This window comes from Cotesia typhae, unplaced genomic scaffold, assembly GCF_013202065.1.
Source record: "Cotesia typhae breed Kobodo isofemale line unplaced genomic scaffold, CoteBio_Ctyphae contig_77, whole genome shotgun sequence".
In the NCBI taxonomy this organism is placed as follows: Eukaryota; Metazoa; Arthropoda; class Insecta; order Hymenoptera; family Braconidae; genus Cotesia; species Cotesia typhae.
The window spans coordinates 431,810-445,359 of record NW_027423765.1 but is presented as its reverse complement, the minus strand read 5'-3'; the positions used below and the strand labels follow the sequence as shown (position 1 = coordinate 445,359).

The window sequence follows — 13,550 nt, the reverse complement described above, 5'->3', positions numbered from 1 at the left end:
AACCATTTAAAAATAAAAACTGAGTATTGATTTTCAAAATATATAGAAGATTTTTGGATTTGACGATACAGAGCACATCAACCCCATATTAGTTTATCAAATAATACATAACTTTTAATTTAAATAAATATTAATAATATTAATAACAAAATATTTTAAACTAATAATAATTATTTATCTTTTATTTAAATTAAAAGTCATGTATTATTCTGTATATGTATATATAACTAGAAAATTTTTTTAATATTTATGAATTGACAGCTTTCACGCTCTAAGAATAAACTGATAGTAGATGGCTCTAGTACAAGAAGCGCGAAATTCAAACTATCATTATGATAAGTAACTTAAAAAATTATGATTAAGTATAACTTATTGAATTTGAATTATAAATATTAATCTTAAATTAAAAATGTGAGGAATTATAAATAAAAATAATGAATTATTTATATTGAAATCCAATATTTTATTGATTAAATAATTCCACTGGTCATTTTTACATCAAGACTAGAATTAATAAATTTAAATTTATTATATTTTCCACCATGGAAACGTAGAAACAGATAGTTTGAATCTATTAATTCATTCAAACTCTTCAGGAAGTTATCATCTTTTAAATGTTGAATAGTTCTAGATGGTAGATAAATGTTAAATTCATCGTTTAGATTGGCAACAATCCTAGTCCCATACTGAGTTGTAATAGCTTTGATACCATTAATCTTATATTCTCGATTAAACTCCAAATGAATCATTTTTTTAACAGGAAGAATCCGAGTAAGACAATTAACCTCATTTATCTTGGTAAAATCCATGATTGATAGCTGTAAAAATTTTTAATTAATTAAATGATTCTTCATTCAATTCATATTTTAATTAGACAGTAAATGAATACTTACAATTAGTAATACTGATAGGCAGAAGATGTATATCACCAATACTTCACTACTGTCTGTCGACAACTGGTACTTCACTGGAGACGTGTACTTCGTTTTTTATGAAGTACGCTCTCAGCGAGCTGCTTATATAGGCAGAAAATACTGCGTAGTTACCCCCACTCCTCTACCTCGAAACCGGTTTGATGACGTCATCTACTGCGCAGTAAGAAAATTCTAGAACAGAATGAGTCATCTACTGTGCAGTTAGAAAATTCTAGAACAGAATGAGTCATCTGGTTCGTGGAAATTTCCCCACCCCTTTCACAAAACAAGTCTAAACCTGTCTGATAACGTCATCTACTACGCAGTTAGAAATAGAACAAAGAAAACTACGCAGTTACGCGACCTTGAACAGGTTCAAACCTATCTGATGACGTCATCTACTACGCAGGAGAACAAAGAAAACTGCGTATGACCTTGAACAGGCTTAAACCTAAGGTTGACAAAAACCTCACCAGATGGTGTATCTTCTCGCATGTACTCGTCATACATGCAGTTTGAATATATAAACCTTTTCAGATTATGAACAATAAAATGCACCTGTGATCTAAGCAACTATAGTTGAAGGTTAGATCACAGGTGCATTTTTTAACAAAATGGTGAATTCACAATTCAAAATGGCGGATAGCGGTCACCAGATGGCGGATTTCAGATAGCAAATTCAAAATGGCGGATTCAGAATGGCGGATTTCAGATATCAGCCACCAGATGGCGGAAATCTGATTCAAAATGGCGGATAGCAGCCACCAGATGGCGGATTCAAATGGCTGATAGCAGCCACCAGATGACGGATTCAAAATGGCGGATTCAAATGACGGATTCACAATTCAAAATGGCGGATAAATTTTAAAAATGGCAGACAGTAAGATGGCGGCGGAATTCACCACCAGCGCCACCTGCAAAACCTCGACCATATCCTCAAACTGTCGGTAAAACAGGTCACCCATATCGACAAATGGTACTTAGCATGGACACGAACCCTCTGTTGGTAAACGGATTCCTGTAATGTCGGTATCACCCCCCAGCTTCACTACTGTGGCTGATCACATAATACCCACGAAAGATGACATCCCAGTAAATACTAGACAATATAGACACCCACCCGCGCATAGAGATGAAATCGAAAGACAAATAACAGAACTTCTTTCAATGGATATTATAGAACCATCAACTTCACCGTATAATTCACCTCTTTTCATAGTTCCAAAGAAAAAGGATTCAAAAGGAAACGTAAAATACCGTCTAGTTATAGATTATCGGAAAGTAAATGATAAGACGATTGGGGATGCATACCCATTACCGCTCATAAACGATATACTCGACCAACTAGGAGGAGCTATGTACTTTTCTACTTTTGACCTGAAATCGGGTTTTTATCAAATAAAAGTTAACAATAGGGACAAGCATAAAACGGCATTTACGACCCCGCGAGGACACTATCAATTCAATAGGATGCCTTTCGGACTCAAAAATGCACCTGCTACCTTTCAAAGACTAATGGATTTAGTACTTAGAGGTTTACAAGGTGTAGATCTATTCGTCTACCTGGACGATATAGTAATCTATGCGCGTTCGCTCGAAGAACATAGAAGTAAATTCGAAAAGTTAGCCGAACGTTTACGTAAAGCGAATCTAAGTTTCCAGCCCGATAAATGCGAATTTTTAAGAAAAGAAGTGTTATATCTAGGACATCTTATTTCTGCCGATGGAGTGAAACCAGACCCAGAAAAGATAAAAGCAATCAAAGATTACAAAACTCCTACAAATACCACTCAAGTAAGAGAATTTCTCGGACTTGCGGGTTACTATCGACGTTTCATAAAAGATTTTGCAAAAATAGCGAAACCATTATCAGACCTAACAAGTAAAAACGCGAAATTTGTCTGGACACAAGAACATCAAGAAATCTTCGAAAATTTACGTGATAAACTATGCACAGCTCCAATATTACAGTATCCGGATTTTTCAAAACCTTTTATTTTAACGACCGACGCATCAAACTACGCAGTAGGAGCAATTCTTTCCCAGGGTAAAATAGGTGAAGATAAAATAATAGCAGCAGCCTCTCGCGTCCTAAATAAACATGAGAAAAATTACTCAACTACAGAAAAAGAAATGGTTGCAGCATTATTCGGGATGAAAACCTTTAGACCTTATCTTTACGGTAGACAATTCACACTCATTACGGATCATAGACCATTAGTATGGGTAAATTCAATGAACGACCCGACCTCACGCGTAATGAGATGGAGAGAACGTCTAAAAGAATTCGACTATATAGTACAATACAAGGCAGGAAGAATAAACACAAACGCCGATGCTTTATCTAGAAATCCAGTAGAAAATAAACGGGAAGCATACCCAATAAAATTTAAATGGCGTCCCACAGGGAAACCAGGAATCGCAAGACTCAGAACGTCTGACCCATCTGGCCCCGAACCAGTACTAACAAAAAATCAAAAATAATAAGTTCGGAAGAAAACGAACCCGAGAACTTACAAATAAACAAAAATAAAAATAATAATTCGAAAAACATAGAAAAATTGATATATTCGGAAGAAAACGAACCTGAATATACAAATAAAAAAATAAATAAAAATATTACCACCCCAGTGCGCAAGGGTAGTAACAAAAACATAAAAATATTACGCGACGAAATTATTCATGCGGTAAAATTAGATAATTCAGTAGAAAAACAATCAATGAATAAATCATCTCAATTACCTGAAGGATATACTCAGGTAATGTCAAAACCTACAAAGGGACAACGAATATACAAAATAATTAGCAGTTCCACAGACGAGCAGCTAGACCAAGTGAATGACCCTTGGAAGATCGAAGATAAGAATAGGACTAACTACCCTATGAAACTACGGTCAGCAACAAGGCGAGAAAAGGAAGGAAGAAGCAACGAAGAAGATAGGCAATATATCCCTTATAAGAAAAATAAAAATAATAATAAAAACAAATATAAAAATAAAAATAACAAATTAAAAATAACCGATAAAAATAAAATAAGTATAATTCAAGAAACCGATGAAAATATCGTGGATCAAAATAAATCCAACTTAGATAATAGCGGAAAAATTATAGAACAAAACTTAAACAAGAGCAAAAATAGTATAAGAAATTTAGAAATATCTCAAGAAGAATTAGAAATAACAAACTCAAGTAATAAAACACAGTCAGAAATCATAAATAGTAATAAATTAGAAGATAATAGGAGCGATAAATTTAGCATGTTAGTTAACGCGAGCAAATTATCCGATTATTCCGATAAATCATATTCATCATCAAACAGTGATCCTAGAGGAGAAAAATTAAGAAAGAAACTAATCAAAAATAATACAAATAACTTATCATATGATTCTAACACAACAGACTTCGGTTTATCCTACCTCAAAGAACCAACAGAGACTATCCCATCGGATCAAAATCCACTACCCCAAACCTCTCCTAATAAAATTAATGAAGAAATCCCAGACCCACAAAACCCGACCCAAAATAATACAGGAACACAGACTCCTCAAATAAAATTTAAAAATACAAGATCTAAAAACAGATTTTTACCCTTACAATACAAAAGAACACGATAATACGCAGACTTTACACCATCACCCATCTCGCGTACTCATAAAAAAATAAATAAAAGCATAAATAAAAAAATTTTCAAAATAATTGACAGTTCGGACGACGAATCAAATACGGATGAATCAGAAATTATTAATTCCATAATATATTCAAATAATTCAGATAATATTAGCACAGATTCCCCCATAGAAGCAATTCCCATCATGACAACAAATCGCGAAGATGATAAGGGAGGAGCAGTACCATGGTCCTTAGAAGAAAGTGGAGACAGACCCCAATACATTACCGTAGAAGCAGTAATCGAAAACAATAACAATCAAAACGATATTTCAAATTCAGCACAACCTCATACAACAACTACACCAAACGAAAACTCAAACATTACACACACAGCACACATACAAAGATGTAAACAAAAATAATATACAGACACAGGTAGAAGAAAACCCTCTACCCTTACGCAGGTCACAAAGAACAAGAAAACCAAAAACATGCTCTTGTGAAACGAACACGGACTCACACGTACACACACACAAACACATACCTCACCAAATCAGAAAACTAATTAACAAAAATCAAATAAAACACAATAAAATTACAAAGAAAAACCAAAACATAAAACTACCAGACATAATGATTACTTTAGAATCTCTAAAGGATTCAAATAATTACGATAAAACAAAAGAAACAAAAATTAATAAGAGATTGTCATCAATACCCGAACACATGGATCGCGTTAATAAAATAATAAAAGTACTTAAACAAAGCAAACAAAACAAAAACATAAGAAAATCAGCACAATCAAGAAAACAGAAAAACTCACACACTCACATACAACCAGACCCCATCATCCCTAACGATTTAGACTCAAGTAACAAAATATTAAAAACAACAAGTAAAAGTCAACAAGAAGACAAAACACAGACACCAATACTCATACAAAACACACAAAGCCGACATACAGTTACACAATCAGAAACAGAAAATCCCTGTCAACCCATTCCAAATACGCCAATCACAGACTCAGACGTTAATAAAATAATAATAGATAACACTCAACAAAATATTAGCCAAAGAACATATAACTCAACTATATTAGAGTCAGACGAATTCAGACAACCTTCCCTAAACCTTTCCAACATAAATCCAACAGGAATTACAGACTCAAATAGCGAAAATTCATTAGAAAACAGTAATAGAACAAGAAATAGGATTAAAAACAAAAAGAAAAACAAATCAACAAGTAAAATAAATAGTTTATCAATAAATAACGATTCCACTGACAACGAAGAACAAATAAACAATAATGAACAGACAAAATCTCAAAACAAAAAGAAATCACAGACAAACAACACAAACAGAATCCCAAGAAACGATAATAATTTAAATAACGACAAAAGAAACGACTCAGATAGCTCTACAGCATCCGAAAACTCAACAATATCAAACGACTTTAGTAACGAAGATATCTTCGAAACAAAAGACAATCTACTAATGCAGAAAAACAGTTATCTATGCTTCATTAACGCAGATAGCACCGTATCTAGTGAAATAGGGAGAAAATTAATTAGAGTAGGTCATTTAAATAAATTAAATCCAAATATTAAACACGATATCGGAGACATAATAAAAATGGGTTCTTCAAGAAGAAAAGTTATAGCTTTAATAACACAAAATCATGATAAAGAAAAACCATTAGAATCAAATTATTTAAAAGCGTTCAAAAACTTGAAGTCATTTCTTATAGATAATAATATCAAAACAATTAGTGTATCACAAGGACTCAGTAACTTAAGCGAAGTAGTTTGGTCAAAAATTAAAAGTATCATTACAAAAATTTTCGCAGGAACAGAAATAAAATTTACTATTTGCAGAGAATTAATCATAATACCCCCCATAGAAGAAAGACATAGAATAATGTTAGAAAACGATGAACCTCCTATGTCAGGACACAAAGGTGTGACAAAAACATACAAGAAAATAAGACAAAGATATTTTTGGGACAATATAAAAGTACAGGTAGAAGATTTTGTTCGAAAATGTATTAGTTGCCAGAAAAAGAAACTAGTTAGAATAAAAACTAAACAACCGATGGTCATTACCGACACATCAGCCCAAGTTTGGGATAAATTAGCTCTAGATATAGTAGTCCCCAACAAAATTTCAGCTAATGGTTACTCTTACATCTTAACCATGCAAGACGATCTATCAAAATTTTGTTTTGCGATACCATTGATAACAATGACCGCGAAAGATATCACAGAAGCTTTAGTTGAACATTTTATATGTAAATTCGGTTGTCCAAAAGTCATATTAACAGATCAAGGTCAAGCGTTTATAGGAAAAATAATGACTTGCTTAGCAAAAACGTTTAAAATTAGACAAATAAAAACCACAGCGTTTAGACCACAGTCAAACGGCGCTCTTGAGCGTAGTCACCAAGTCTTGACTGACTACATAAAACATTATACTAGCAGAAACGATTGGGATAAGTGGTTACCCCAAGCTACATTAGCATATAACACTAGCGTACACGAAGGTACAAAATTTACACCTTACCAACTAGTTTTCGGTAAAGAAGCCCGATTACCCTCAGAATTTTCTTACCTTGACGAAATACCGACCTACGCAGACTATATCAAAACTCACGCGACCAGACTTTTAGAAACTCAAAAGATAGCCAGAGAAAACCTAGAAAAAGCTAAACAGAAATCAAAAATTCGATATGATAAAAATATACATCCAGTAAAATTTAAAATAGGTCAGAACATATATTTAGTTAAGAACCAAAAGACGGGAAAATTTTACGACAATTATTTAGGTCCTTATAAAATTACCGAGATATTCCCAGATAAAAATGACATTGAAATAGAAATAAAAAAGGGAAAAAGAAAAATAGTCCATTGTGACAGAGCAAAAATTGCACATTAATAAAGAACCGAAACAAAGAGTGAAACCACGCGCAGAAATCACCCTCTCTTCTACGTCCAAACATTTGAATCCTTGCCCCCCACTTTCCCCCAAATGAATCATTTTTCTGAGAAAATAAATTTTCAAGAAAAATAAAAGTATATAATTACACATATATATTAAATAAATTTTTTTACAAAATTATATAGATTAAACAAAAATAATTTAAAGATGGAATAATTAAAAGCAATGCCCTAAAACTTTAAGAGAAATATAACAAGAAACTACAGGCATAATTAAAACATACAATTATAAAATTTTTCTTTCCTATTTCTCAAACAAATAAATTTTTTTTCTCTCCCAAAGGAAAATACGACCCCTAAAGAAAATATATAGATATAGTAAATTAAATTTTTTAGTTAACAAAGTAATAAATACTGTCGCACATATGTAATTAATTATCGTCACTTTCTTCGTAACAAATAAATTTGAATTTTCCAAAAAAAAAAAAGAAATTAATGAATCAAAAGAAACTTAAAATGAACTGTTTCGCTTTTCTTCGTAATAAACAAATAATAAAATTTAGAAACAAATTACAACCAGAAAGTATAACTGTTTCGTAGATCTTTCTTAACAGCCAAGTTCGAAGTTATCAGTAGCATCGATTTGTCGTATGTTGATTATCGATGTCACAACCGATCGATCAGTTATCAGTCGCGGCGGGTAAGGGGACTGTCGGTAACTATTGTTACCCGTCGGGTAATACGCGGGATAAAGCTCGAGGTATGGTTCCTAGTTTCGCTCGCAGATGGCCCTTGCTTCGCCAATATTTTATTCAGCATGCAATCTCAAAACTTGGTCAATTAAATTGACACAGTACACAACATTCCTCACAACGGATTAACATAATTTTTGGCACCGAATACCTGGCTGACGTCACAAAACGGAATTGCGTCTCGAAAGTGCGCAATTACCCAAATTTCTCAATAACTAAATAAAATCCATAATTAATTGTAATTCGAACTCGAATTAACACGGCCTCGGTGAAGTCAACCAGGTGTATCAATAACTGCGACCGCACTTACCCCAGTTCAATAGACTTCTCGGTGAAGGTGTGAAATTATTTTGGCGCGGTTCGGCTTAATTTTGATCTACCTCGAGCTTCGCATTCTGACCGGAAACCACTTGGGGCGACACAGCCGCGTCGAATCTCAGCAGTCCATCAGCATAGCCAACTTTATAGACTAATTAATACGTAAAAAAAATAATCTCTATTATTAAATATCGATGGGGAAAATTCCCACGTCACAATATAAAAGTCTACTTATTCGTAACAGTACCCTCTGAAGGAGCGTCTATACTGTAGTTTATACCTAAGTCGCGCTGTCCAAAGGACCCTCACGCTCTAAGACTATAGATTTGACCCTGGGTGGTCGCCCGGACCCCTGCCCAAGGTTCAAACCATCCTTAGCCCTTTCGCTGTCGCCCGGACCCTTACTACGGGACTAAGGAACCTGAAGTCGACTAGGACAGAGGAGAATGCCATGACACTAGTCGACAACCTGCTTATGCTAACCTCCTCGACAGCCCGTGAACGAGGAGTATATACTGTCAATTTATTTCCGCACACACACACAAAATTCTTAATAAAACAATTTTATTCAATTACAAACTTGACTCTAATTTACAATGACTTTTAAAATTCTCATTACTCTATTTAACATGACTTCCTGAGAATCAAATTTCCCGGTCCCTATCTTGACGTCGATCAATAATTTTATTTAATTTTGGTTGCTTAATTATTAATATCACAGCAGCTTTCTATTCAACCAAAATTTTAGATTAATCAAAATTTACTCGAATTTAAACTGCCTGAATAATCGGCTTATGTCTATTTTGAATTCCAGTAAAGATTTGAGACTTAGTTAATTTGGCTAAATTTTTTTTTTTAGGCTAAAATTTCATGTTAGTTATCTCTGAAATTATTTACTGGAATTTGGCAAATTTATTCATTAGAGTTTTGAATAATTTTAATCTATTGATAATTTTACTCTGTTAATTTTTATAAATTAATTTACTGATTGACAATTTTAATTTTCTAAATTGAAGAAATTTATTTCCATTATAATGAGCTATTATAATAATGATAATAGGCCATTATTAAGAGCCATTCATTTTTCGGAACAGAAGCTACTACCAAAGAGTCTTTGGTTTGCATCAAAGATTGAAACAGTTCGCCAGCAGTTACACTAGATCCTCTAGGTGAAGTCGCTAAAGAACATGAACAAAGCAAACGATATACTTGGCCAAACAATATTAAGTCTGGGTGATCGTTACATCCACAGACGTTTTTTAGGATCCCAAAAAATTTCTGGAAATTGTTATGTAACGAGTAAAATTAACAAACAAATAAAAAAATGTTATGAGAAAACGCTTACTTCTAAGGCATCCTGAGTAAGACGTGTTGTCATCAGATAATTATAGTTACATTGAGTATGTAAGAAATCAGCAAGTTCTAAAGTAGCTCCAAGTGAAATTTTGAACCCTCAACATATAAAAATGTTGAAATGAATAAGCGCGAAAACTTTGGAAAGTTTTTGTTTGAGAAATAAAAAAAACCAATTAATTTTATTAGTTATGAGGAAAATAATTGTTCAAAATGCGAACGTAATTAATACCTATGTTAATATTATGCAGTTGTCAATAAATAAAGTGAATAAAAGTGTAGAATTTATTAAACTAAAAAATTTTTAGAAACCTGTAAGTAATACTATTAGGATAATAAGCATAACAAAAAGTTTATCAATGAATGATTTGAATCGTAAGTATTGAATTAAGTATATTATAAATTACAATAGACAAATAATGATTACTGAATATGAAGTCAAACTCAAAATGAAGGCGAAACACAAGCACAAATTACTAAACTATGCATAGTAGTTTATCTTTAGGACTTCGCAATAGTCGTATGATTAACTTACATTTATTATTTTTGCGCCAAGAATATGTTGAATAGTGATGTCATGATCACTTGTTTGTGTCATATTACTTGTGGGCTGGCTTTGGCAACTCACTAAAAAATCTGTATCAACAGAATAATTTTTTTTTACGAAATAAATCATACCTGTCTCATTTTACATGAAACTTCAGGGCCTAAAGTATGCTCTGGAGTTCGTGAAGTCATAGCCATTATCAAACGATCAACTTTTGCCATGAATGCTATCGTAGATTTACAACCTTTTAACTCAGGACATTCGCTTTCGTACGTCTCCATAGCCACTCTCAATCGTTTTGCAAACAACTATAAAAAAATACTTTTTGAAAGATAATCTAAAAATTACCAAAGCTCGATTTACCTCTACAGCCAAAAGCACGTTCATTTTTTGGTATTGTTCAGGCTTGATGTGACCAGGTGTTAGTTTGTAGGTTACTGATAAATTAGCTTTGAAGCTATTTTCATACGCTAAAAGAGCTTCCCAGTGTCTACGATACACATAACCATCCGGAGTCTGCAAATAAAAATCAGTAAAGTAAATATCCAAGCAAAGAAATTTGTGTCAATGTATATATGTAAAAATTTTACCCAAAATGATGACACTTCCATAATCTTGTTTATAAAATTTTTTAGCAAGTGCGAAGAATCGAATATGAACCATAAACGTCTACTAGAATCATATGGATGTTCACAGCTAAATTTACAGTCCTCAATTCCGAATAACTTCCATACAATTGATGATAACAGAAGATAGATTAATAACAAATTTCAGCAAAATAGAATGGGTTAAAAAGCGAATTTGACTACAGTAAAAGAACTTTATCATTATAGAGTTAAATATACTAGCGGCTATTCTATGATAAGCGGATTAATTATTGCGTAAATCTAAATATTCAAGCAATAGTGGTTTTAGTTGCTACCTTACAATTGTGTTAAATAATAAATGTTAATCCTATGATTCGCTGCAACACACTAACAAGAGATAAAAAGTAAAGTACCCCTCTTCGTATTTACTTCCATTCGGGAACCTTTCAATTTAGGGGTTTCAAAAAGAGCTTCCGAAAAACCGTATGCGCTATCTAATTTTTGAATATATTTTTGAAGAGTATCTTTATAAGGGAGGGGTAAAATTTGACTAGATCTCAGTCGTTCGTGAACAGCAGCACTTTTTATTCTGATTAAAAGACATTCATATACCCACTCGACTGTATATCTTCTTTGTTTGGAATTTTGGAGTTTAGCTGCAGCAAAACACGCTATAACATTTTCTTGTTGGATAGGCGGTAGATTAAGTATTTCTTTCTCTATAACTGTTTTAGATACGTTGGAACACTTTTGTCTTTCTTCCTCGATAGTTTGTTTCAATGAGGCATTTTTAACTTCCCGCTAAGAAAATTGAAAATTTTCAAAAATCGGGAAGTTATTGGTTTCACCCCGTTTTTTGAAAATCGAGTTCTCATCAGATCTTGAAGTTTTGAGGCCCTAGGAAGCTGCCCTGACTATTTTCGCGATGATGTCCGTGTGTGTGTGTGTGTGTGTGTGTGTGTGTGTGTGTGTGTGTGTGTGTGTGTGTGTGTGTGTGTGTGTGTGTGTGTGTGTGTGTGTGTGTGTGTGTGTGTGTGTGTGTGTGTGTGTGTGTGTGTGTGTGTGTGTGTAACCCTTTTATAACTTTTGAACGGCTTGACCGATTTCATCGCGATTGGCGCCATTCGAAAGGGGTTCACCAAACTTAGATTTCCTGAAAATTTGAACCGATTCGGATCAGTAGATTTTGATAAATTGTAAAAAAACTACAGAAAAAAATTTTTGAACGTGGTTTTTTTGGAATAACTTTTAAACGGCCTTACCGATAAATTCCAAAAACTAATCAGCTCTTAACATCAAAAAAACACGTCGATTACCGCCAGTCCGGTCAATATCGGTTGATTCGTTCATAAGTTATTGTGAACAAAAGAAAACCGAAAAAAGTGTTTTGTCGGGGTTACTCTGAAATTTTTGGTTCGATCAATTGAAACCTGAAAATTACTTATGAGGATGATAAAACTGCGTCGAATGCCGCTAACCGCATGAAAATCGGTCGATCCATTCAAAAGTTATTGCGATTCGAAAATTCAAAAAATAGTGATTTATGAAACTCACATCAAACTTTTGAGCTCGGAGAGCTTAAAACTATATGAACATTACATTTTTCAGCTCGAAGAGCTTAAAAACATAATAAGTGCAATATCGAACGCTTAATTACGAAAGTAGCGGGAAGTTGCAGGGGTGGCCGTCAGGGTCAACCGTTTTCCTAATTTTTATTACTAAGACGACTACACTTTTTCTTGACAGAATTCAGCTCAAGCTTGAGTTTTTTGTTACAATCCTGGACATCTAGTTTAGGTCGATGCAATTGATTATGCAATTTTTTTATTACTTTCTTACATGCATCACATCTATGTATTCCAGCCTGATTTTTACATTGTTGATCAGCTTTCAAAAATACTGTGCATATTTCTGAAGACCTATCATAATAAAAACAAATTATTTCAAATAGATTGCTAAAAATCAAGAAAATTTAATTAGATGAAAGGTTTATGTTATAAATACTTCTGACTATCAAATCCTGTGCCACTACACATTTGAGAGTTCTCCAAATCTTTCAAAAATGTCCAAAAGCTTTCCATACTACTAAGTATATAATCACTATTTGTTGATTTATTAAGTTTAACATTAGTTACCTGCAAATATATACAATTAGCTATATCCAGTAAGTCGTTCAACAAAATATAAGAATTTCTAACAAGTATTTTAAGAGTTTTATCGATTTTTACACGAATCTTTACATCATACGATATGTAATCTAAGCAACAAAGAATTACGGCCGGTAAATCGAGATGGTCATCAACCCAGCTACATTTTTCATTATAAACGCCCCCGCAATCCTCTTTGGGGTAGAATATCGCAAAATTCGTTCATAAATTATTTTTTCATAATTTATAGAAAATTCCTACAAAATTTGGAGTCTGTAGGATTTATAGCTTGAAAATTAAAAATTTTGATTGTTAATACCCACTCCCGCAACTCTCTGTGAGGTGAGATATCGTAAAATTCGTTTATAGATTATTTCTACATCTCTTACA

The 13,550-nt window shown here is 33.1% G+C and overlaps 1 protein-coding gene across 3 annotated transcripts; it reads right to left on the bottom strand.

Annotated features, from left to right (window-relative positions):
• Positions 1–494: 494 nt before the first annotated feature.
• On the bottom strand, positions 495–12,480 carry LOC141532998 (uncharacterized). 3 transcript variants are annotated; one of them, XM_074251643.1, is made up of 6 exons: positions 11,017–12,480; positions 10,790–10,942; positions 10,558–10,734; positions 10,415–10,506; positions 894–1,106; positions 495–818 (listed from the first exon to the last, which is right to left on the bottom strand). In XM_074251643.1, exons 1-4 carry the CDS (start codon positions 11,035–11,037, stop codon positions 10,504–10,506), a joined length of 354 nt encoding a protein of 117 aa, XP_074107744.1. In that variant the 5' UTR covers positions 11,038–12,480; the 3' UTR covers positions 495–818; positions 894–1,106; positions 10,415–10,503. The 3 variants fall into 3 exon arrangements, with proteins under 3 accessions (XP_074107744.1, XP_074107743.1, XP_074107742.1); XM_074251642.1 differs by having other exon boundaries at positions 10,415–10,734; positions 11,017–11,151; positions 11,427–12,480; XM_074251641.1 differs by having other exon boundaries at positions 10,415–10,734.
• Positions 12,481–13,550: the final 1,070 nt, after the last annotated feature.